This window comes from Sinocyclocheilus rhinocerous, unplaced genomic scaffold (assembly GCF_001515625.1).
Source record: "Sinocyclocheilus rhinocerous isolate Xijiao unplaced genomic scaffold, SAMN03320098_v1.1 scaffold1485, whole genome shotgun sequence".
Taxonomy (NCBI): domain Eukaryota; kingdom Metazoa; phylum Chordata; class Actinopteri; order Cypriniformes; family Cyprinidae; genus Sinocyclocheilus; species Sinocyclocheilus rhinocerous.
The window spans coordinates 268,851-296,118 of record NW_015628698.1 but is presented as its reverse complement, the minus strand read 5'-3'; the positions used below and the strand labels follow the sequence as shown (position 1 = coordinate 296,118).

The 27,268-nt window shown below is 37.3% G+C and overlaps 2 protein-coding genes across 4 annotated transcripts in view; one reads left to right on the top strand and one right to left on the bottom strand.

Annotated features, from left to right (window-relative positions):
* The window catches only part of LOC107738307 (beta-galactoside alpha-2,6-sialyltransferase 2-like), a 29,471-nt gene extending 15,547 nt beyond the window's left edge, over positions 1-13,924 (top strand). For all 3 annotated transcript variants that reach the window (XM_016550031.1, XM_016550032.1, XM_016550030.1), the window contains 5 exons: positions 699-1,418; positions 4,184-4,281; positions 4,401-4,502; positions 6,921-7,095; positions 12,626-13,924. In XM_016550031.1, coding sequence (XP_016405517.1) covers positions 722-1,418; positions 4,184-4,281; positions 4,401-4,502; positions 6,921-7,095; positions 12,626-12,873 — 1,320 coding nt within the window. In that variant the 5' untranslated portion in view covers positions 699-721 and the 3' untranslated portion in view covers positions 12,874-13,924. The remainder of the gene's footprint in view (positions 1-698; positions 1,419-4,183; positions 4,282-4,400; positions 4,503-6,920; positions 7,096-12,625) is intronic.
* Positions 9,678-14,431, bottom strand: LOC107738308 (pinopsin-like). The gene is made up of 2 exons (XM_016550033.1): positions 13,914-14,431; positions 9,678-10,107 (listed from the first exon to the last, which is right to left on the bottom strand). The coding sequence occupies exons 1-2, from the start codon at positions 14,238-14,240 to the stop codon at positions 9,922-9,924; spliced, it is 513 nt and encodes a 170-aa protein (XP_016405519.1). The 5' UTR covers positions 14,241-14,431; the 3' UTR covers positions 9,678-9,921.
* Positions 14,432-27,268: the final 12,837 nt, after the last annotated feature.

Below are 27,268 nucleotides of genomic sequence, written 5' to 3'. Positions count from 1 at the left end.
TCAACTTACCCCACTCTCCCCTACTTTCATTGAAGATGAGGCAGAAGCAGGCTCAGAGAGTGAGGGAGAGACAATTCTTATCAAAACATCTACAATAATGTCTGAAATTATTTCAGAGTGTGCTGTCTTCTCTTTTAATTGTATATTTGTAACAACTGGATCATTTGTATTAACAAGCACCCACCCCCCCTAGTGCCCCTTTTTTGGTTTGGGCCACTGCCCCTCAAAATGTCTGTGCACGGCCCTGTCTTGGTGCAGGTAACAAAGAAAAATAGCCTACAAATTGTTCATTTACTTATACCACCCGCATTGTAACAATACAAAGCTGGTTGAAAATCGGTGAACTTAACCTTTAAAGTACATTTCTTAACTGATTAACTCAGCTGGCTGTCAAGAGATACTAGTGTCAAACTGCTTCTCAAACTGTGGAAGTTGTACCAAACCTGTGCTTTACTAGTTTTGGCACAACTTCCACAGTGATTGTCAAACAGTACTGACACCTTATTACAAATAACTCTGGAACTGAACATTCAAATTGCTCCAAATAAAAAGTAAAATGAAATGAACAAATATGTACATTTCAAAATATGTACAAAAACTTTTCCGGTTTCTAGACTTATTGGGGTCACTTGCAGGTTGCCAATTTTTTACAGTGTACACAACCATATTAAGCGTCACCTCTTTTTGTCTCCCACCAGGGTGAGAGTTGTGGAACAGGGTGATGGGAGTCCAGGACTCTCTATTGCCAGGATTACGGCATGTCATGAAGCAGTCGGCTCAACTTCTGCTGCTGGTTCTACTGCTCTGGATGCTGCTTTTCCTTGCTGTCTTTACCTACTTAACTGACTCGAGTTCCCCTTTCAACTCTGAATCTCAACACTCAACCTATGTTCAGCATAGTGCCCAGGCCATCATGGCGTCCCATAATTCCCGCTGGGGTCTGTATGCAGAGAGGAGGGGTCCTTTCCAGCGCAGGCAAGTGTTTCAACCTCCTCGCACTAGAGAAGAGTTTCATTTCAGGAATTCTGATGAACGTCCTAAAAAAGGGACTCCTAACAGTAACTACAGTAATGACTATTTTTCCAATGGCTGGTCGCTGGTTCGCGGTCTGTGGAAGGGACAAGTGTCCTCCAAAATGCTAAGCCAACGACTACAGCGAGCCATGAGGGACCATGTTCACTCTAATAAGCACAAAGTTCTCTACAAAGGCCAACAAAAGACAACCAAGAGTAGACAGGAGATGCTGTGTCAGATGAAACAGCAAGCAAAACTCAGGACTCTGGATGGCTCTGCACAGCCCTTTTCTCACCTAGGTTTTCAACAGCTGGCTCCTCATAAATTGCAGCAGATGTATACAACATGTGCTGTGGTGACTTCAGCAGGGGCAATACTTAACTCATCACTGGGACGTGAAATTGGTGAGTTGGCTAGGGATAATATGCATATACTATATACACTAGTGGTCAAAAGTTTGGAATAAGATTTTTTTTACCTTTTTTTTTTTGTTGAAAGAAGTCTCTTACAATCACCGAGGCTCCATGTATTTGTTAAAAAACAAAAACAGTATTACTGTGAAATATTAGTACAATATAAGCTAAATATATTTATTATAATAATTTAAAATGTAATTTATTCCTGTGATGACAAACTTTTTCAGCAGCCATTAACTCCAGTCAATCTCACATGATCCTTCAGAAATCATTCTAATATCCCGATTTGGATGCACAAGGATGCATTAAATTGATCAAAAGTGACACGCTGTCTGTACAGACATTACATTTCATTCAGCCTGAGGCTTATTCATTTAACTTTTGGCTTGAAGGGGCTTTTACATCTGCCAAAAATATAATTTTTTATATTAAAAACAAACAAGCAAACCTAGCCCAGAATTAAAAAGAGACGCAAAGGCAACACAATGCATTACTTTCCATAAAAAGTAACGTAATTAGTTACTTTTTTAGGGAGTAACACAATATTGTAATGCATTAATTTTAAAAGTAACTTTCCCCAACGCTGATAGACAATACAGAACTGTATCACAAATAAAATTATAGAGGTACATATAGGAGACCTAAATCAAATATTATTGTGTTCCCATGCTCCAACAGCAAAAAAAATAAATAAAATAAAATAAATAAATAAATAAAAATCCTCTATTGTGTTCTCATGTCATTCCAAAAGAGGATAAAATGAAGAGAGATGCATTACAGCAGTCAGAAATAAATAAATATGTCAGTCACTTCCTCAGCAGCTGTATTAAAAACCCCATGACAGCAATATTGACTGTTGACAATATAAGATCCATTCATACATTTTATATTTATATTTTTTATATTTATATATATATATATAATTAAAATACCAAAAATAAAATACAATTATAATATTTTCAAGAATTTTGAAGCCTAAATACAATCAGCAGAAGTAAAAAGTTAGATAGACTATAAACAAACTACACCACAGTCGCATGACTTCACCACTACCAACGTCACCACCACAAAGCTTGTGACAACTCTTTCAGTCTTTATTTAAAGTAGCCTATACACGTTGGAAAATTGGAGTTAGAATAGTTTGCAAGAGTGAGATAAGGCATTCAGGTTTTAACCAAAAACATATATATTGACTTCAGGACAATGGAATCGTAAGTGCTAACTGCTAACTCGTTTCCGGATTTTAGGACTAATTTCTGCAGCACTCAGTAGTTTACTTTGTCTTTCAAACCTGGAAATGAGAAAAGGGACACAACATAAAGTCCATTCTCAAGCTCAATGTATTCTTTAGTTTATATACAGTTATATGCAGAAGTCCTTCAGAGAAATGTGTCATGCAATGCCCCCAACCACGAATCTGCAAATTTCAGATTCAAAACTGTGAATTCTGGCAAAAGGGGGCGAGATTGTGTTTAATAATAGATTACAGTACATAGCCTATTATAATCGTGGAATTTATTTATTACATCTTTTAATTAAAGTTAAAATATTTATTTTAACTTTAAATTTTAGCTAAAAAAAAAATCTGTGTAACACGTCTAATTACACAAAAAAAAATTGTGTAAAATTGTTTTTATTTTATTTTTTTATTTTTTTTCAAATTTTTAGTAGCCAAACAGGCACTTTCCTGTCTTGTTTTGATGGTTGCTCTCTCTTTCTCGCTCTCTTGCTTTTACATTAATTCCCTCATTCCATTTCTTCCACTCAATTCATCGCCACTCTTTTTTCTTTTTCCTCGTTAGACTTTGATTTGGTCTGCTTTTGAATAGCGACATTGATGCACAAGGCCTAATTGTTGAATGTGTTGGAACATGAATAGCACAGCTGACAGCCAATGGCAGATAAGCATTAGAGCAGTGCTCCCTGTTCTCCAGAAGCCCTTGAATAGCATTGCCCTGTTTCATTGTTAGAAAGAACGAAAGCACTGCTGCTGGAAGCCGCACCGTGTATTTGCATGTTTTTGTTTATTTGTGGGAGTCTTAAACGACTTTCTGTGGCATTGAAACTTATGTCTTAGACACTTACAGCAGTCAAAATATATTACATTTATAAATTCAAACCACCCATATTTCTTTGTTGAAAGGTTTATTTGATTATATGCCGGTTTTTATTACTCACAAATGAAGCGAAAGTTTGGAAAGTGAGTCTAGATAAAATGGTTCCTGTTGCTAGATGTTAGTGAATTGTCATTTGCTACCTTCTAGCGGTGATTGAATGTTTTGCATGTAAAAAGACATTGATGGAAGAAGATCATCATAATGCACAGTATAGAGATGCTTTGATTATTTAGGTCTATGAATAAGGAATTACTCGGTTTGCTAGGGATATAGCAAAGGTAAAATCCAGTATACCTGTACAACAGGCTCCTGTCTGTTAGGAGTTTATTCTGGAAGCATTTGCCTTATGACACTAGAGGGAGCAATATCTTACAATATTAGCTTGGCCATAACACTTTTTGCAGACTGGTTCAATTAATGAGCACAAGTTCCTTTTCCTTTTTCTTTTTTTCATAATAATAATAATAATAATTTTCTAATCAATAGAGTAAACAATCAACAACTGAATATATAAAAGTATAATCAGAGTTTCCACTGTGACAACACTGGAGCATATTGTCACAAAAGGTCACCATATGTTCTCCCTTATAAAACTTGACTGGTCTTTTTGATTGACTGCTGTTTTTGCCATTCTAGATTCCCATGATGCAGTGCTGCGTTTCAATGCTGCACCCTGCAAGGGCTATGAAAGAGACGTGGGCAGCAAGACAACCATTCGAATCATGAACTCTCAGGTTAGGGTCATTTGCATTAATGCACACAGACACAAACCTTCACCCTCTGACTCATTCCCTGTCTCCCTGTCTCCCTGTGTGCAAGGACTAAATAGAGATGTTTTCTTCTCTTTTATCAGATTCTAGCAAACCCCAAACACAAATTCAACAGCAGTTTGCTCTATAAGAACATTACCTTGGTAGCCTGGGATCCTGCTCCTTATAACATTGACCTGCATAAGGTATGAAAGTTACATCATAGTAAATCAGTCAGAAGCGTAATACCATTCATCCCTGTTAAACTTTGCTTGTGTAGTTTTCTAGATAGTTTTCTTTCTTGAGATATATATTTGGCGAGGCAGATAACCCTTAACGCTGCACCTCACGATAAAAAAAACAAAAACTTAATTATAATAAAAAAAACTCCATAACAGCTGTAAAAAGTGAGTCACATTTCACAAAAACACTCTGCCATCCTTTAACCGTCTTGTGCCTTGATAACCCTCCACTGAAATAATCTTTATGGAACTGGCTCCCTGGTCACGACACGGCACTAACTTCTGGGCTCACACACTGCACTCTTCTTCACTCCTTCTCTCCATGTGTCTGTAATGCTAGAAACAGACTACCTGTCATATTAAAAGTCTCCTGACCTGCAGACCTGTATGAATATACACCTACAGTATATACAGTTTTGGGCTAGTGACAAAAATAATAAATGTACACAAAGAAAAAATAAACTTAAAAGTATTATTTTAAAATGATTTTATTATTAATATAATAATATATAATATATAATTACACCAGGGTGACTTCCTGTTTCACAGGAATATAAATATGAGGGAACACAAAGGACCAAATTCCTTTAAAATGAGTAAAACCAAAGAATATTGTTCTAATGTGCAGCAATAGACTTTTGAGCTTCACAAATTAGAAAGGTGCAGTAGGAAAAATAGCTAAAGCATTGAACATGTCCATTTCCACCATCAGGGCAATAATTAAGAAGTTACAATCAACAGGAAATGTTACGAATTTGCCTGGATGGGGACGTTTGTCTAAATTGTCTTAAAACAAGGTGAGGAGGATAGTTTGAGTGGCCAAAGACTCTCCAAAGATCACAGCTGGAGAATTGCAGAAAATAGTCTCGGGGGTCAAAAAAATAAAAAAATAATAAAATTTAAAAATAAAATAGCACCTACATAACCACAAGTTGTTTGGGAGGGTTTCAAGAAAAAAAAAATCCTCCGCTCTAATCCGAAAACAAACTCCAGCATATTGAGCTGCCAGACACTACTGGCAGGGCCGTTTCTAGCCAATTTGACGCCCTAGGCGAAATCCCTATAAGATAAACATTTTGCACAATTTAGTATCTGTAATACCATTGTGTTGCCACTAGATGCCTGTATAGCCCTATGTAACAATCCCTAGTGGCTAAGACATTGCACATAATTTACACATGAATCACACATAAATTAATTTTATTACATTTTGATTTGGATACTATATACTATACTACTACATATTGTTTAGATATTATCAATGGCTACTTTTTTGTCTTTATCTGTTTTTTGTTAAATTTTTTTGTTGTTGTTTCTTGAAACATTGATTTAAAGTGTCAGTTATTGCATTATTATTTCAGTCAAACCTATAAAACCCCTTTGTTACCCCAAACTACATATAAAAGCTTTATCAGTGGCATAACACATACAGAAATATATATATATATATATATATATATATATATATATGGCAATATATATAAAATACATATTTATTATATATGTCCATGTATGGATTTCACAGATATAAAAATATATGTCAGATACTTGCACATACATGCAACATATATTTCAAAATAAAACAAAAATGTCCGTTTTCAAATATGTAACACATATTTTCCAAAATACACACATATATGGCACATACAGTATATGCCTATAGAATATATGTGAATATATGTGGCACATATATGCATATAGAACATTTAGCAGCAAACACTCAAGATGGGCTTGGTGCACAAAGGGATAAAAAAAGTATCCCATGTCCACAGTTAAATATACTGCTGTATATTTAATGTTGTGGGCCTATTTTTCTGCTGAAGGTCCTGGACGTCTTGTTCTGATAGATGGCATGATGGATTCTATCAGATAACAACAGATAAAAAATCAAAACCTGACTGTCCCTGCTAGAAATGGGCCATGGATGGATCTTCCAGCACGACAATGATTTATTTTTTAGAAGAGGTGTATTCAAGTCATTACATTAATGACTTTGAATTTTTGAATGAACTTTGAATGAATTTTTAAATATATAAATAAATCAATACAAATTTAGCAGTATCTCACTGACCCTTTAATAAAACATGAAACAAAGCATAAGCCTAGTCCAAGACTCAAATGCATGTTTTAGCTATCTTAACTGCAAGCAACTTGCCCTGACATATCTTTGCATTTGATTTGTATCAAGATGTACACCGGTAATGGTTTTATTTATTTATTTATTTTGTAAAACACATACAGTATATATATATATATATATATATACTTAAATGTCCTAATTAAACTAAGGCTTAATTTATGCCCTCTCTTTGAAACCAGGCCTAAGTGCCTAAAGTGACTTTATAGTTAACATAATATTTCCTGTTTTCTCAATACCCACAGTGGTACCAGCATCCGGATTATGACCTGTTTACTCCATACATAAATCACAGGAACAATTTCCCTGAGCAGCCCTTTTATATCCTGCATCCTTCATTTATCTGGAAACTCTGGGATATTGTGCAAAGCAACACACTGGAGAACATTCAACCCAACCCTCCTTCCTCAGGATTTATAGGTATAAATACTCTTCATCATTAACACAAGCACATATATCTATCCATTTTTTGATCCTTGCGCTCAGGAAAATTGTTGTTCCACATGTTGTGAAGGTAATTTCTGAGAGATTTGCCATGCTGTGCAGTTGACGTACATATTCGACCCTAATTTAAGCGAGATCAAATGTCTCTCTGCCTACTTTTCCAGCGTATCTGCTGAATTACAAATGATAATCATGTCTGTTTGTATTCACTGTTCCTCTTGAATAAATTTTTGACTGAAGAGTGCAGGATGTGTGTGTGTGTGTGTGTGTGTGCAAATGCTGAAATGTGTTACTAGGTAATATCAATTTGATAGATGCAAATTCATGACAGGATTATTTCAATCAGGCAGGGACTTCATGTGGAAAAAAGCAAACTCTCCATTACATTTCTAGAGGATACTTACCTTGCCGCAGGCCAATGGCTAACTGGCTGCCTGAGTGCCCAGGGCAGCATAGAGCCAATAAATGTGTGTGCAAACACACACATACACACTCTTTCTTGTTGTCTCCCTTGTGAGTTCTTTGCTGAATTTTGATGAATGAATGAAGGTTTGGCTTAAAACTCAAGATCTAAAAGAGACAAACAAGCAAATGAATAAAGGTTGAGGACTTATGCCAATATATATAGAGTATAATTTTGGGTAGTTGGTTTATTTTCTTGTGTGATTGACATATAATCAAGGTCTGTGTGAATCAGAGCTGTTAATACAAGTTGATGGCTCTCAAACAGACAATGAACATTCATAAAACCTATCAAACATCATTATGTGCTATCAAGGCACAATCCAATATCTGCTACTAAGAGAGCACTACAACAACCTCCAATGTAGAAATGTTAATCTTTTACAAAAATCAGTGTTTTGAGTGAGTGATTGTGGATTGTACCTTCAACACACCATTATGGCTTTGACGTAAAGAAATAGTTAAACCACACTGTTTTCATTTACTCCACCCTAATGTTGTTCCAAAACCATATGACTTACTTTAACAAAATGAGATAGGGTGCTTCACAAAAGAGTGCTGCAGTGACGATGTATTTTTGTGGGCCAACATTTTTTTTTTTTTGGTTGCTTCAACAAAATCCCAGTAGGATCTGTCCATTTGCTTTTGAATTATTACAAAAACTAAGCTCAACCAAAGTTTGTTTTTTTACATGTTTTGTTCATTATGATAATCTTAAAAAATAAACACAGCTTTTATGAATTTTGAAGCTTAAATCCAATTGGCAGAAGATTTCAATGTCACCACCATAGAGCATTGAACACCTTCAGTTTCTGAACACCTTCAACTTGTTTCCAGAGTGTGGCCTACAAAAATATGTCACCCTGCTCTGATCTATTCAAAGGCTACATCCTTCCTAGTTCAGTCCATCTAAAGGCTTCTATGCTAAATTCCTCCTCAGTGTTAAATGCTAGAATGACACTGTTTAGTAAGTCTCATTAAAGTTTCCGAACCCAAAGTCACAAAACAAAAATAATAGTATAAAGTAATTTTGGTAAAAAGATTTATAATAAAAATCTTTATATTCTTTTATGAAATCTTTATATCATGTTATGGTTGATGTGAGGACACAAGGTATACTAGATGCATCCTTCGAAACATACTGCATGATGGTTATGAAACGAAAGCTGCCTTCCAAGGATCCTTCAAATTGAGATGACCTTCAAAGGCGCTTGAAGATGTGGCAGCCAAGATATGCAGCTTTACTAGGATGTAGCCTTCTGATTGAGCAGCCTCCAATAAATATTTGTTTGGGTGACTTCAATACAGTGACAGTACATCGCCACCTACTGGACTGGAGTGTGACATTCTGGATGGTGCACAGGAAAGCAATTATGTCTGCTATGATTTTACTATACAACTGTTTAAAGGGGTCATATGATGCGATTTAAATTTTTCCTTTCTCTTTGAAGTGTTACAAGCTCTTGGTGCATAAAGAAGATCTGTAAAGTTGCAAAGACTAAAGTCTCAAATCCAAAGAGATATTCTTTATAAAAGTTAAGAGTCAACCACTCCTACCTATAACGGCTCGTTCTAACACGATCAACTTCGCACTGTGGATCGCCGGATCAGCTTTCACCGTGGACAAAGCCCAGCCCGGGGTCGTCACATGTGGTTGCCGCAAGCCCGCCGTCTGCTCCTTCGTCGAATCCGCCACTGACGATTCAAACGCGAGTTTTGAGCAGTGTAGAGTAGCGCTTGTTGTTTTGCCACTGGACTGAATTCACCCAACTGGATACGACACTTAAATTAGTTAAATTATTAAGGATGAGGGTGAGTAAATGACAGAATTTAAATTTTTGGGTAAACTCTTCCTTTAAAATGACCAAGTTTGGAAATACTGTCTTAGATCACTGGACACCTTTGAATCAATGATGTGACTAATGATCCAAATGTCACCATGCTTGATCTCCAGAAAATAATGGTGAGATTAGGAGCAGGGTAGAAAAATAATACAAAGCATTGAGGATTTTACCAGTTTTCCAGCTTCCTGTAAATTCACAGATTTATTCAACATCTTATTCAGGCCTAACCTTAAATGGGTTGGTAACATTTATTTTGACAAGTCACATACAAATACTAACTGAAATGGTGTGTGTTAGGTCAGACAACAGTTTGTCATCACAAAGATGACTATAGAGATCTCTTTGCTACAGTTCTGATTTTTAGCTTTTGATTTGTAGGCACTCCACAACACTACACAGATGATTTCTGTCTTGGCATCATTTGGAACAGTATGTATTAGAATGGGGCAGGGCTGAGCTGGAACATCAAGGTGAAATTTTTATTTTGTGGATTGGTTCAGCCTGAGACAGGGGTGCTGCACTCATTTTGGAGACCAATGGATGGAGGTGCGTTGCCAGCCACTGTGTTGCTATAAGCCCTTCGGTTGAGCTGGATACCAGTAGTTCTTGAAGGCATAGATGCCTGTCCATTCTCTAGAGAGCTGTGTTTGCAATGAAACAGGATGAGGAAACACCTGTAAAACTGCACAAAACACAATAAATTAGCACTCATATTTTCTGAGACAAAAGATGCAGAGCCAATTCAATTTTGTATGACATTTCAATTTTGTGTGACAGATTGCCTATAGCTTACTATAGGCAATATATATATATATATTGAACTGCAGCACCTCAGTGCATTATGTATTCTTCTTTTGGAGTTATTATTTTTTCTTTTTTTTATGGCCAATTGAAGTGGGAGTATCTCAATGACATGTAAAAAATATTTTTAAAATCTAGTTAAAAACACTTGTGCCAGGTTTTTAGCAATGTACTCTTCATATTCATGTTGATTTCACATGGTTTTGAAAAAAAATTGTAGCATTTTAAAAAGAAACATTTTACTTCAATGACTCTTAAATGTGATGTAGTCATCAAGTAAAAATATATATATTTTCTTTACACTTTACAAGAAATACATGTCAGTGTACAATTAAATCTTATTTTCAAAAAGTCCTTTAAATATAGTTTTACATGGATTATTAATTCATTAATTCATATCATGGATTATTGATTCATATATACAGTATCAATTATTAATTAGATGTTTGGAGTCACACCACCTGACTCCTCATTTTTCAACCTAAACTAACCTTATGTCATGAAAGGTCAAATGATCTGACTTATTAACCTTGAGCAGCAGTCTTGATATCATTTCCTTTTTTATTATGTTTTATTTTCTGTGTGTTGGTTGTAGCAACATAAATAATATGTTAAGCCAAACTGATTGAAGCCAAAGTCTTCTTTTCAACCATTTAAAAATTAATTTTAAATCAGAAATGAGAAACATGCCCATCTTTGAAGAGATACATTAAAGTAATTATATTTATAAATTGCATTTTTAATGTATTTTTGATTAATTAATATATAAGACAAAAATAAGAGTCACGTCATTGACCCAGTAATTATCAACTGGAATGTTTTATGGACTTGTTTCTTCATTCTGATGAGATGTCCGATGTTATGTCACTTGTCAAGAAGCAAGGTGCAGAAATAGCTGTTTACATTCAAACCTTAGTGTGTGTCATGTGATCATCTTTTCACAGCTTATGTAGTATGCCTAAAGGATGGCAATTAAATTCAAACCAGTTCACACAAAAGTCCCTGTGACATGCCCCGAACTACAGTGAACAACATGAGACACACACCCTGCTGGTTCTCAAATGATAGCTGCTGGGTTGGTGTTAGTCAGTACACTTGGATCACTTTGTTGCCTTGACAACCTATAGATGTGGACACTGAACAAACAATCTGTCTTATGTGATTGGCTATCCTAAGGGGTGGATGCCTTATTGTTCTTCTCATGAGACTCGATGTCTGATTGGCTTTGTCTCGGCCTATCCAGGCCCCTGATTGGCCTTCACATTGGCGTGTGACTATACTGCCAAGTATTTGATGCGTGTGTCCCCTGTGTGTGTGCATGTATACAGTGAGACAACTCTCTGTCTGATCTTGGCAGGGTGCTGTTAGGCTGTGTGTGTGTTGCCAGCCTGCAGGCAGATAACAGAGTATTGATGTAAAACTAAAATAAAAGGCTTCAGAGAGGTGGCCAACAATAGAGCACAGTACACACAGCTGACAGAATGTGTGCAGTGTACTAATGTCTTATCAGATTTAAACAAGATCTTTGAGGAGATTGTTTCATTTACTCACCATCATGTCATTCCAAATCTGTAAGACTTACTTTCTTCTGTGAATGTACTGGTTCATTTTTTTCCCTTTTTAGTGAAAAAAGGGAAAAAATGAACCAGTAAGACGTAAAAGCTCCAAACCCCAGTGATTGACACTTACAATGAATGGGGTTTGAAACTTTCATGTCTTACAAATGTATATATGATGTATGTATGTATACACTACCAGATAAAAGTTTTGAATCATTAATATTTTTTTATTTCTATTAGGCATACCAAGGCTGCATTTATTTGAGTAAAAATACAATAAAACAATAATATTGTGCAGTTTAAAATAACTTAAGCAGCAAAAACTGTTTTCAACATTGACAATAATAAGGGTCACTATTAATAATTGAGCACCAATGATAACGGATAATAATTGAGCACCAAATCAGCAAATTACATTGCTTATGTGACACTGGAGACTGAAGTAATGGCTGCTGAAAATTCAGCTTTGCTAGCACTGGAATAAATTCGATTTTAAAATATATTCAAATAGAAAACAGTTATTTAAAATTGTATTAAAATTTCACATTTTTATTGTTTTTATTGTATTGTTGATCAAATAAATGTAGCCTTGGTGAGTATAAGAGTTTTCTTTCAAAAACAATATTATAATTATTCCAAACTTTTGACTGGTATTGTACAGTACAATAGATTGTGTGAGAAGCAAACTGAAATGTAAATTGTTATTCACTGATAATCTTCACATCTGTATGGACTCATGTGGGCTACTCAGTACAGTCATTATTAATTATATATATTGACAGATATACTGTATATTGCCTATATCTGTATATTGACTATATCTGTGTGTGTATTTAACAGGTATAGTCGTGATGATGAACTTTTGTGAGGAGGTCCATGTGTACGAGTACATTCCTTCCATGAGACAAACTAATCTGTGCCATTACCATGAGACATATTACGACGCGGCCTGCACATTTGGGGCATACCACCCTCTGCTTTACGAGAAACTGCTTGTCAAGCGAATGAGTACAGCTTCTGAGAAGGACCTCAAGAAAAAGGGAAAGGTCACACTGCCAGGATTCAGTACGATCAAGTGTCCACTGTGATTTACAGACTCAAACGTACAGTCGCATAAAAAGGTGTACGGGTCTTCAAGACTGTACGAGCCCTTCAAACTTAAACTAACAGACTTTTATCATCTAATAGGGGTTTTACCCATAGTTCTTGTAACAAACTGAGACAAGACATTATAATGAGGAGGGTAATTAACCAATTTCAAAAGTCTGATCATCTCAGATGGTCCTTATGCTGAAAGACATTGCAACTAACACTCGCAACACAGTCAAAAATGACCTAATGACCTTAAAATGACCTACATTTAGAGATTACATATGCTGTGTACACAAAACATGGTTGTGATGCAGGACAAAACGAGAGTTTCAAAATAAATTCTCAATTTGAATGTTTAAATGTGGTAATCTACAGTATGAAATGAGTCGAAATGGAAAGAGATTTCTCTTTTCTGTCTATCTGAGCTGTTCTCATAATATTTTGTGGTAATTTGTGATTAAATCTCTTGCCGTTGTCATTGGTTGAATGACACTTCAAAGCTGTTAATGTACTATAATGTACTATAAGTGTTAGATTTTAACTCTAGATAATTGATCAGTGTCATTTTTAAAGGTGTTTTATGAATAATTCATTTCATAATATAAATCTGTTTTGAATGTGAACTACTACTGACAAACCTCTCTGAGAAGAGTGTCTTGCTCAGAAAAGTTTAACACTGACTGTTGTGCATATTATTTCTATTAACCTTTTTATTTACTTCTTGCATTTTAGTAAAAAGTTTGATGCATTTCAAAAACCTGTAATATATTTTGACAGAAAACTGTACAAATACTTAACCTGCTGTTATTGTTTAAAGAACTCACATTTTGAAAGGAGTTTAGTGTTATCTATCATTTCCTACAATCAATTTTGTACTCGGCATCGTTCCTTCTATAAGCTGGTAATTTGTTTCATCATTGTGGATGTTGGATTAAGATTTGTGGAAGGAATGTTAATTTTTATGGAACCATGGTGTATATGATAAGAAATCAAATCCCATGAATTAATGCTAATTAAAAAGTTGGAATAGTCAAACCTGATTGTTCATAAGGATGTAAATAACAGGGTTGATGACTGTGCTGCTTTTGGCAAGGAGGGACGGCACCACGCTCGCAATGGGTGTGATGATCCCCGGACGTCCAAACGTGGCCATCATTGCAACAACCCCATAAGGCATCCAGCACAAAAGGTAGCACACCACTGTAGTGATGACCATAAATAAAATGTGGTACTCTCTCCGTCGTGCTGCTGTCTTCCTGATACGCCCTACCTGAGGAAAAACATGTACATTGAATTGTATTTTTTTTTTTTTTGCACCAGCAGATGATTCAGACCTGGTCTTCAGTATACGCAAATCCCTCATGAAAGCATTTCTGATTATGTGTGTACAATTTCAACACAACAGGGACAGATTTCACAACACAAAACCGCTGCCTGCAGTGCAGTTTGCAATCCTCTCTAGAACTAAACAATAACTCTCTGACTCAAGCTGAAACTAGGTCAATATCTCAGACTCCAGATAAAGTTTAAACCACCTCAAAACGCCGGTGAAATCTGGAATCCACATTCTCTACTATGCTGAAAAATAAGATAAGTCAGCGCTATTATGCACTTTTTCGGAATAGGTCACAAAAAAAGGATGATGTTCTTGATGGGACCTCATGAAAAATAGCCTCTTTTAGAAGTTTCTGAGAACTCAAATATTCAAACTCTGTTTTTAGCTTCTAAAAAAGCACCCTTTATGAAATTTGTTTAAAGCTGTGCATTATATTTGGAATGCAATTTATTTGTTCCACAACATACACTTCACACATATGCAAAATTGCTGTGATTTTAGGCCATCTTTAAAAATATCAATAAATTATATTCCTGAGCCTGATGAGTCCGTGGTTTCTCTAAACCAGATGGTAGGTTATTTCTATAGTGAATAACATTTACACTGAATTGAGATGTTGTGACTGAATTTACCTGTTTGACAGCGCAGAGGAGCCGTCCGTAACAATACACCATGACCAGCACGGGGATTCCCAAACAGAAAATGAACAGACAGATGATATAGGAATGTGACTGCGGGGTGTTAGCCGTCCATGTAACCGAACAACTGGTTCCTGCCCCTTCCAGTCCATAGCTACTCCAGCCCAGTAAGGGGGGGACCGTCCAGAACAGTGAGTAGAGCCAGGAGCCCCCGACAGCCAACAAGGGTTTGCTGTAGTCTGGGGTCCTCTTGTTGTAAACAGTTAAAGTACTGTAACGGTCATACGAAAGGATTGCCAGAGAGATCAATGATACAATCCCTGTTAAAAAAATTCAAAGAGAAATTAGTCTGTATGTTCATGCTCACCGTTAAAGCCACTTGTATAATCAAAGACATTATGTCACAATTGTTATTTAAATGAATAGAAAAAAATGCAAATTAACCCGGGGATATTTCCTTAAGCTCCATGAGTGAGTTCTATATTTATAAACTCCAAGGTAAAGCTGTCCAGAGAAATACATGAGAAAATGTATAATACCATGTTTGTTTGTTTATTAATGTTTGCATTTGTACCATTATTATTGGTCTTAATTTAGCTCTTTGCTGTTTCAACATAGATTTCAACAGATAACACAAAGCCAGCTACACTAAATTATTCGAGCAAAATAATTATTATTATTCAGCACTGACTTTTCATTGTGCTATAAAAAAATATTGTGATATATGGTCATATGCAAACAATAATAATAATATGTTTTATTAATAACATTTATTCATTCAGATATTTTCAAACATTTTGATGCCAAAGACCAAATTATGATGACACCCTAATGAGGGACCCCTTCTAAATATATAAAGGCAACTATTTATTTTAATTCACTTTTCACAAAAAGTGTTTTGTTGTTCCAAAACAGCTTTAAAGTTTTAGAGATAATATTAAAAAGTAAAAATAATAATAATAATTTCTTACAGTGATGAGGAGAAACTTCCTAGAAAGATACAACAAAAGACTAGATGTCAATGTTTTACAGAAATATATTTACAAATAGTTACAGTAAGATATTTACAAATATATTTTTTCTTTCTTTCTTTCTTTCTTCCTTTTTTCTTTCTCTAAATTGAAACCTCAAAGCATCCACATAAATCAACTCTTGAAATTTTAAATAATACATTTTACTAAAATAGCACAAATCTGATAATACAAGTGACTTAGTTTGATTATATGTTTATCTGAATATATTTACATACATTCATTTCCTGACAAAAACATAAATTATCAATTTGAGAATGATTGCCAGGGAATAAATACGGGGGTTCCCAAGAGAAGCACTCTTAATGTCAAAGTGATGTTATGACTTTCTAAACAATAATTATAAATGACTCCCAGGTTAATGGCTATTTCAAGAAACACAGCATAAAGTTGGAGAACTACCACAGCCATATTCTATTGCTATTACATATTATTGAAAGATCCTTTAATTCACCAGATATTCACCAGAATATGACAGGCTCATAGATTCTTCCTTTGTTTTCTCCCCCTTACGTATGCAAAGGCTTGTGTTAATAAAGATCTTTGTAACTCTGCTCATTTTTGAGTATGTTGACGGAATCTTAGGCTGTCGCATTTGTCACTGTGTATGCAAGAAACGGCACACAAGACTGGAGCCAAACATATTTGCACTGCAGAAACACACAGCAGGGGATTACAGGGTAGTTTTCATATCTTGAGTGTGTTGTTTAGTAGAGTCAGACACTGCAGCTTACCTTCTGCTCCGCTCTGCTATAGTAACGAGGCACTTTTAATAAAGTTGGCTATCTATGCAGTAGAAACATTTTAAAAAAAAGTTTTGCTGTGGCGAAAAAGGTAAGCAAACTTCGACACTCATAATCCACTGGGCTCATTCAGAATATGAGTGAGCAGGGGTACAAAAATGCAGAAGTATGATATGTAGTTTTCACAAAAGCCCAAAAGTCTGTCAAAAGGCCGCCAAATGACACATTTTGCGACTTTTGCTGACAAATGAACACGGATATCTTGGTGCAGGTAACACAGAGTAATACATATTGTTAATTTACTTATATACTAACATTGTGGAAATACAAAGCTGGTTAAAATCAGTCAACTTACCTTTTAAATACTTATTCTTGATACTTATTGTGGGTAAATACTATTGATTTTATATGTAATTTTGTGTGATTTTATATGTATTATATGTATTGTATTGATTTTATATGTAATTTTTTTACAACTGTAAACTAAGTTTCTATTTTTGCGCTGTCATCAAAAATAGTTCCAAACCAAGTCAAAGCAGAATCAACCATTGCATGTCTCCAAGCAACACACAGCAGTGATGTTCAATTTCTGAATGAATCTGTGTTTTTGAGGGGTTAGAAAATGATTCAATGACTTGCTGATAGAGACTTACTTTATCACTTGTCGTCAACTACTGGTGTAATATAGTAACTGCAAAATCCCCACCACTACACTGACAGCTTACTATATTTGGAACATACAAACACAGAAAAGCGGAGTCAAACAAACAGTGAAAAGTCCTAGTCCTACTGGACTAAATATCAACACTATTGGAATGCTGTTCGGCCAATCAGATTAAAAGGAAGGGACTTAATGTTGAATAATAAACAACATTATGTCACAAATGTTGAGAACAGAGATGAACTTATTAAACTCAGAAAATTTAAGCTCCAAGCATAAGTTCAATGTTTGTAAACTCAAGGGTAAAGCTTACCAGAGAAATACATGAGAAAATGTATAATAGCATGTTTATTTTCTTAATGTTTATGTTCTCACTACTATTATTAGCCTTTCTTCAGCCCTTTGGGGTTTTTGACACTTACATACAGCTCACTAAAAGTCAGCTACAAAGAGATAATAGCATCATATTCAAAAGATACAATATAATGTATGGTCATGTCAGCATTCATTTCAAGCAGTAAGTAGGGGTTATAAACTTTGTAGAAATTTGTAGAAACTCTGCAAAATAAGTCTGAGGACAAGATAACAAACATTGCACAGAGGACCTCATCTGACCACCATGTCCCCTTAAAAAAAGGTGCTTAATAGTAAATAAAGGCTAATCATATGTACCTGTTCATGCTATTTTAAATAATATTTCCTTCACAAGTTGGAAAGAGGCTCTAAAATGTATTCTTGATTAGGACATGCTCATTATAGCTAGCAGCACCTAGGGGGCTTTTTTTATTTCCAGACTAAAAAATGCTGTTGATGTTAGTCCGATTTAGATCATTGCTAAAACCACATGCATATTTCTGAAACAATGGAAAATATAAAAGATTTCTTGCTACTAATGCGCAAACATCTTGATTTACTATCCAATTAGTTTTGGTTTTGCCTTAGAGAGCGATGTCTAGCTGAAATCTTATAAAGTAATTCCACACCAATCGATGAGTCTGATTTTACACAACTGAGATGCAGACTTTTCTCATCTCTCCAAGCCATGCATGTGTTTGGTGTAGACCACCCTCAACTAGACTTTTTTTTTTCATTAACAGTTTCTCAGATTAACTGAACTAGCAGAAATATTTAACATTAGACATACAAAGCACTGGGGGTGCTCAGATGAGACTTCATTTGCTGTAGGCCACCCACTTCAAGATTTGACATTCAAAGCAGTGTGTGGCTGTTACTGTCAGTTTCAGTTACTGTTGCTTTCCTGTCAGCTTGAACCTGTCAGAATTATCCTCTAATCTTGTGTTATTAATATTTTTTTATTTTTTTTGCCACAGAGCTGCTGCTACCACTGGATGCTTTTGTTTATTTTTTGTTTGTCACACCATTCTTGAAAATCAGTGGCATGTGATGAACTAACCTGGTGGGCTATGATTGATTGGCCGAGAGTGCTGAGATATAGTATCTCTTTCTGCAGGTTACACTGATGCGCCACTAAGTTATTAGCATTATATTTAGCATTAACATTTTTCTTTTATTAGCATAAAAACAGCTGATATTCATTGATTAGTTTATACACATTTATATTATCTAAGAATGCTCCTTTTATAATCACTGCAGTTGTCAATTATTTTGGTTCAGCACAAGGTCTGCTCGTTTGCCAAAACTTGTATTATAATAATTTAAACTGTCTATACTATATAATGAATCTCATATTTACATAGTGACTACAATTTGTTGGTTATGATGAGAGCATTTGTAAGAGTATGTGAGCTTGCGCTGGAAAAAAAAAAAAACAAACTCCGGCTATGCATTCATGCATTAAACATTGGCTACAATGCTCACTGCAAAAAAAAATATATATATATATTTATATAATTATAAAACTTCTTATTAGCTATTACCAATGTTTCTTACACTCACAGGAATTACATTTCCTACTGCTGTATATGAGTTTGTGAGTTTAGAATTAGTGTGTCCCACACTAAAAAAAAGTGCCTGAATATAAAACTTTATTCAGTTGCTTGCACTACAGAGGACTTTATTTCAATTGTAAGGTTAGACACAGATCAGCTCATTAAGTAGCAAACAACCAGCTGCTCCCTTCACAGGGGACAAAAATACTGTTTTTTGAATGAGTCTCTGAGTGATTAATAAACAGTGTCATCATAACTGGATGCTTTTATATTCATCAACTCTACTGTATATTGCTTGGGTGTTCTTCTGTGTCCTTAAGAGCCTCCACAAGGAAAGTGTCAATACCATGGTGTGGGACAACGGGTCTTTGCAGGTCCGATGTCAGACAAAAAATGTGTTAACACCAACCCCCCTATAAAATAAACTATAAAATAAACAAATATATACAGAAACATATTATAATCACAACATTTCATTATTCCCCTTTAAAACACACAATGGACTCGTCGGCTTCCAGTTGATTCGTGCCAGTGCACCGCAACTCAGGTACTATATAGCCTATATAGTGCTGTGCTGTTCTAACCAACAGGGACAGGTCACTTTGTTACATCACCTCCCCCCTCTCCAGGCCACGAACTGATTGGGTACCGAGACAGGTAGTCAGCTATCTTGTTCTGAGTGCCAGGTCAATTTCGAATTTTGAATTGGTAGGGTTGCAGGGAGAGGTAACATCTGGTCACACGAGAGTTGTGATCCTTCATTGTGAGTATCCATGTCAACTTCCTGCTCAGGTACGCAATGGTCCTCTCTTCACCCGGATCTCCCTGGGCCAGGACTGCTCCAATCCCCACAGCAGAAGCGTCTACCTAAATGACAAACTCCTTGTTGAAGTCTGGACTCTTGAGGACTGGGCCCGAACATATCTGTTCCTTTAGGGTGTTAAAGGCTGCTTCACACTCCTCAGTCCAGGTTAATGGGATTCTTGACACTTTTGCAGAGCAGGTTGGTCAGTGGGATAGCAGTGGTAGAAAAGTTGGGGATTAAACGTCAATGCCATCCCACCAGTCCCAAGAAAGACCGGACTTCTTTCTTCATTCTCATCTTGGACTGCATTGAACAGCTTCTACCTTGCCTACTTGAGGTATCAGCTCCCCATTTCTTAGGTGGTATCCCATGCAGCCCGAATGGTAAAATGGTAAAATTAAATAGCCCCAGCGGGGTCCAGAATGCCGTGTAGGGTCTGGAAGCCTCCTAGAGGGGAACTTGCCAATACCCTTTGCAAAGATCTAAGTTTGTGATGTATTTGGCTTGGCCGATCCTCTCCAGAAGGTCATCGATGTGTGGCATTGGGTAAGCATTGAATCTTGACTGGGCATTCAGCTTCCTTAAGTCAATATAGATGCGCAGTGTCATCTTTCTTTGGGACAATAACTATTGGACTACTCCACTCACTCTTGGAGGGTTCAATAACTCCCAACTCTAACATTGTCTCAATCTCTGCTTTCAGGGATGCCACCAGCCTCTCGAGTACTCGGTACAGCTGCTGTCAGGAAGGTGTTGGATCAAGATGGTGGATTTTATGTTGTAGGAGGTTGGTCTGCCCAGGCCTCTGACGAAATACCGAAGGGTACTCATCCAGAAGGTGGTGCAACTCTGCTTGTTTGGACTCGCCTGCTGGTTGTGCTGGCTCTCTCACGTTCGGTTCTGGTTGTTCATCCTCCTGATCCTCTTCCACTTCATGAATCAGCAGCGATGTTCCAGGTTTGCTGGATGGCTCTTTCCACTCCTTCAGCAGATTAAAGTGGTAAGTCCGTGTAGCCTGGCCTTTGAATGAATCTCATGTGTCACTGGTCCCATCTTGCGAACAAAGGTGTAGTGTCCTTGCCACTTCATCAGCAGTTTGCTTGTTGAGGTAGGGAGCAGTAACAGTACTTTTTGTCCAGGTTGCAAATCTTGGGTTCTGGCGTGCTGGTTATATCATTTCTTTTGTGCTTTTTGCACCTATCGGATGTTCTCTTGGGCCATCTCTATGTAACGCTCCAGGTGGTCTCTCATCTCAAGGACATACTGGACAATGCCCTTCTCAGACTTCGTCGTCTCATCAAACGAAGGGACTTCCCAACTCTTTCGCAGAAGATCCAGTGGCCCTTGAACCCGCCATCAATACAGGAGCTTGTATGGAGAAAAACCTGTTGATGCTTGTAGAACCTCCCTGTAGGCAAACAGCAAGAATGGTAGCCACTTTTCCCAGTCCCTTCCAGTGTCAGAGACAAACTCGCGGAACATGTTCTTGAGCGTCTGGTTAAAGCGCTCCATCCAGGGGCGGACTTACCCATTAGGCAAAGGTAGGCTCAATTTCTGCATAGAAATATTACGCCAAATAGAAGCAGAAAATCGTGCTATAAGCACTTTCATGAGATCGGGTTAGCCTACAACAATTAATTTGCAGGTTATTTTACAAATGGGAATACAACGAATCAATGTATAGTGAAAAGTACTTTAAAAGCGTCTGGAATGCAATAAAGTAATTTTAAAGCTGTTTTTTAAAGCATTTGCTGCATGGATAAAAAATATAAATAATTAACATATACAAAATTGCGTTGCAGCAAATATGTTTTTCTTAATTTACTTTATAAAAAAACGAAACGAAATATAATCACTTCCATTGCATACAAAACTGAACTATTTTAATAGCTGAAACAGTAGTATAAGCTTTTTTTGGGAAAAGGGGAAAAAAGACGGGCTAGTGCCTATATTTGAGACCCGTGCAGGGCTTTAATCCACTTCATCCAACGCTGTTTTGTTCTCATCTGTGAGCATGCTCTTGATATATGTATTTTAGGTGTGTAAATGTATAATTGCCTTTTCATTATTTTTTTTTCAGTTTTATTTAAATTTGTAGTTAAAACAACTAAAAATAAATGTATTTTAAAGTTTAGAATTAGACAGCCTTTGCACACAGGCTTACGCTGAAAACAACAAAATGGAACCTCAAGGTTGATCTAGGAAAATGTGTGCAAATGTATAGGGCCCCATTCCTATATTTTGCCTGGGGCCCCCAATTCACTAAATCCGCCCCTGGCTCCATCAGTCCAACGGTCTGGGGGTAGTGTGGGCTGGTCTTGATCGCGGGTGATGCCTAGCTGTTGATGCAGTAGCTTCATCAGCCATGACGTGAAATTGGTCCCTTGATCTGTGAGGATTTCAGCTGGTATCCACACCCTGGAGAACAGCTGAATGAGGGCGTTGATGATCTTGGCCGTAGTAATGGATCGAAGAGGGAAAGCCTCAGGATACCTTGTCACATAATCTCTGATGACGAGGATGTACTGGTGCCCTGCTCTTTTCCTGAGTTCCCACAATGTCCATGACGATACGCTGAAAAGGGACAGATATCACAGGCAGAGGAAGTAAAGGTGCCTGTTGGCGCATAGCACTGTTTTTTTGGCATGTGGGGCATGTGGTGTAGCAAGTCTGTACATCAATGTACATGGAGGGCCAAATAAATCATGAGCTTATGGCACTCCAGAAAACATATGTTCGCATATGTCCTGCCCATGGAATACTGTGTGCTAAGTGTAAAACAATGGGATGATAACATGTAGGGACAACCAAACGGGTGGATTCAGGGGTTTGCATGTACAATACATCATTAAAAATAACCTATTTTCCCCACATAAGTTAGCTTGGTTTCCCTCAAACACTTTAGCAAACAGTAGTTTCAATAACTCGTCAGCTTTATGCAGCTTTTTTTCATTCTGAAATGTTTTCTGGGGCCTTCCAGCCATGAACTTCAAGACCCTCAGTTTGGATCTCAGGGGCTGGGGTACCAAGACCTTTTTTCTTGTCGTCACTGACGACGTGTCTTTCTGGGGCCCTTAGTCCCACCTTGCAACATACTATGGTGTAAGTCTGGCAATGGCTGCAGAACTGCTTTAACCTGGGCTTGTGTTACAACAGGACAAACAACATCAGCATGAACAGATGTGGTTACCAGTGTTGGGGAAAGCTACTTTTAAAAGTAATGCATTACAATATTGCATTACTCCATAAAAAAGTAACTAATCACGTTACTACAATGCGTTACATTACTTTTGCGTTACTTTTTAAATCTGGACAGGGCTTGCTTGTTTGTTTTTCAAATAAAAAAGTTATATTTTTGGCAAATATAAACGCCTTTTCACACCAAACGTGAAATGAATAAGAAAGTAAATGTTATTTTTATTCATTTTGAGGAATACTGAATCTGTGTTGTTTTTTTGAGAGTGAGATTTAATGCATATTTATATTTATTTTAGAACTACAGTAACATCTTCTGAACTCTCTCAACATGGGGACAGGAGAGCTGTCAATCAATAAATTGGAAAAAAAAAGAAAAAAAAGTAACTTGCGTTACTTATTTGAAAAAGTAATTCAGATATTCTCTTGTAAATTAAAAAGTAATGCGTTACTTTACTAGTTACTTGAAAAAAGTAATCTGATTACGTAACTCGCATTACTTGTAATGCGCTACCCCCAACTCTGGTGGTTACACAGTCTTTGGTAGAGTGCAAAAGTTCAGTAAACTGGTAAGTCTCTCCCCCCCAAAATCATGTCAGCAGGTAAATCCTCTACAACAGCCACATTCAGCCTCCTCTCTTGGGACATAGCAAAAACCAGTCAGTTTAGATTTACGAACCGGACACACTGTTACTTTGTGACCCGGTTGTTGGCAGCAAACAAGTCTTTTATCAGGAGCTACTTTCTGTACATGAGTGACATTTAAGTCAACATGAGGTTCATCAGAGTCACTGGGAGAACTTTTAAAGTTACCTTTCGTGGGTTGAGAGCGCTGACTTCCACGGTGAGCGCTGATGTACTGCTGAGTCAGTTTAGCAGCATCAAGTCCAGTGGTCGGCTCATGTTCCATCACCCCCACTCGGATCTCGTAGGGAAGAACCCGGAGTAACTGTTCCAGGAATATTATCTCACCAACCTCTTCATATGCAGCTCAGGCCTCACCCAATGATAGTACAAGTTTTGCAGTCGATGGTAAGTTTCAGTCAGTGACTCCCCAGCTGGAGTAGAAACAGCATGGAACCGCTGATGGTAGGTCTCTGGAGAGATGCTGAACTTTTCCAAGAGCACCTCCTTCAGGTCAGCATAGATCTCTGCTCTGTCCTTGTCCATGGCCAGGTAAGCCTCCAGTGCTTGCCCAGTCAACAGTAGAACAACATGATAACTCCACTCATCCTCTGGCCACCTCCAGGTTTTGGCAAGTTTCTTAAAACGGTGCAAGAAGTTCTCGATGTTTGGTCTGGGAGCGAAGCCCCACCCTAGACTTTCTGCCTCTCATCACAGTCTTGCGAGTAGCCATCCCACTTCTGACACCAAATGTGGGACAACGGGTCTTCGCAGGACTGTTGTCAGGCAAGAAATGGGTTCACACCCCCCCACCCCCCACCCCCAAAAAAAGACAAAAATTCCAAAAATCCAGAAAAAAATGATGGCAATACTCACAGAGATGTTAAAGTAAAGTGATGTTTTATTTACAGTGCTCGAGAGGTGAAACAGTCCCAGTAGAAAAACAACCAAAGCTATATACAAATTAACAAAGAAAACACTGTACAAAGAAAAAAAAAAAAAACAGAGATAAATACGTATATACTGTACACGCAAACTTCAGTATTGGTAAGAATTGCTCAAGCCACCACAGTTGCATGCTCGCTCGCCAGGTAAACTGACAACACACACTGGTTTGGGGCTCCTTTTTATAGTCCAAGCTCTACCCCTTTGGATTAAACCAGGATGACTAATTAGTGAGGTAAGTAAAGGTAAGTATGTACATATTTACAATAGCATAAATATACATTTAAACATAACATCTACTCCACATATAAATATCTTTACACTATAAAATAAACAAATATATACAGAAATAATGGAAATAAACATATTACAAAAACATCAAATTTTATAATTCCCCTTTAAGACACAGAATGGACTCGTTGGCTTCCGGTTGCTTCACACCAGTGCACCGCAACTCTGGCACTATATAACCAGATCTAGTTCATATCAACAGCTAAAGTGTGGCCCAGATTAGTATGTGTTTGCCAGCCCAGAACTGGTCCACATCTTTTTAGTCAGAACTGAACCAAAACAGTGCCATAACCCAATCCGAAGTGAGCCAAATCATAAAAACAGATGTGGCTAATATATGAACCTTGGTATTGTTGTATGGTTAAGTTCTTTAAAGGGCTGATGGCCCTTATGTGGTCCACATGTGGCTGATACACCAAGATCCATTATTTAACCATATTCATGCCACACCTATTTTTTATTTCCCCATTACACTGTAAATCCTAAACACATCTTAAACACAAAAATTGACTCACAGTCATATTTTTTAATGTATTTTTACAATATAATTTTAATAACAGAAGTGCAATACAGAACATAACATATACACACAAACATATCCACCCCATTCCATCCCCTGACAGCAGTGGCATACACAGGTTGTGGGGAGGGTTGGGTGCTCGAGCCCCTGCCCCTTTAATCGCAGACGCTAAAGTGTCCTTTCGGTTGGATCTAGGTGCCCGGACCGCGATTGTGCCCTCATAATGTCACTACTCCCCTGTTCCTCCGGAGGTCTGTGCATGCCACTGCCTGACAGTAATCCACGCTACGCATAACACCACATACATGCATATTTTGGAGTTGTCCTTTGTTTTCTTTTAGTTTGGTTTTGTGTTGTAAATACTTACCTGTGTTTGCCAGTTTCTGTGTATGAGAGACCAGTAGACTAATGGTGTGTGTGTGCACCCACATCCCCACAGCAGGGAATTACAGAGGAGGAATGAGGTGTGTGTGTGTGTGTGTGTGTGTGCTGTGCTAACCAACAGGAACAGGTCACTTTGTTACACATGAATTAAAAAAATCTCCAACAGAAATATGGAGTAAGAATATGAATACCAGCTGCTGTGCTCATTTATTTTGCAATTTATTATATAGGCTATTACTGAAATATGACAGAGGTCAGATTTTTTGTTCAGCAGCTTCAGAATGAGTATTGATCTGAGTTCCTCAATCTCAGTTATTTTTATATTTACTGTATATATTCCCTAAATCTATACTTTGTATAAGTTGACTATATATATATTTACTATTGTGCTAATTGAGTTGATTACCTGAACATGCTTTACCCGAACTTTGTTAGTAAAACATAATTTTTGAAAAAGTTTCTTTGTTCCCCGCTACAGCTTATTTGCATACTCAGAGTGAGCTGGCATAATTTGCATGCTATTAACTCTGATTATGGTAACAGGAATATGATTTAGAAATATGATATGTTCATGTCTTTCTTTCTTCAGTTGAAAAGAAATTAAGGTTTTTGAGGAAAACATTCCAGGATTTTTCACCCTATAGTGGACTTCAATGGGGACCAACGGGTTGAAGGTTCAAATTTGCGGTTTCATTACAGCTTCAAAGGGCTCTACACGATCCCAGCTGAGGAATAAGGTTCCCTTTCAAAGGAACTTCGAACTGCGTCCTCTAGGGGTCGCTATGGGGAACGCCTCGACGTGACCCGTGTCTGAAGCATACATTCAAAAAACACCTACAACATGTTGGCCGGCGACAGCCTATGACGTCACTACCGGTGTGATTATAGTATAAATAGGCGCCTGGAGAACACATCATCCTCTTCTTCGTCTTCAGTGACTGTTTTGTATGAAGCGTGCATTCCGGTGGTAAGAGCGATCTTTCTTCCCTTATTATGGCGAGCACTAGCAAGACGTTTAGGAGATGTGTGGTTCCGTGTCCTTGTTATTTGACACCTGATGACACACATGATCTTTGCGTCTTTTGCTTGGGCGAAGAGCACGCACACGATGTCCTCGAGGGGGCAATCTGCATTCACTGCGAGTGTTTTTCTATGAAAAAGCTCCGCTCTCGTCTGTCTCTCTTTTCGAGGAAGGAGGGGCAGCCGTCTGCTCCCCGTGGTTCAGGACCCGCCTCTGCTGAGGCATGGAGGAGAATGAAGTCGTGGGGATCGCAGGCGGATCTGGCCGATGAGTTTAAAGAGGGGCTT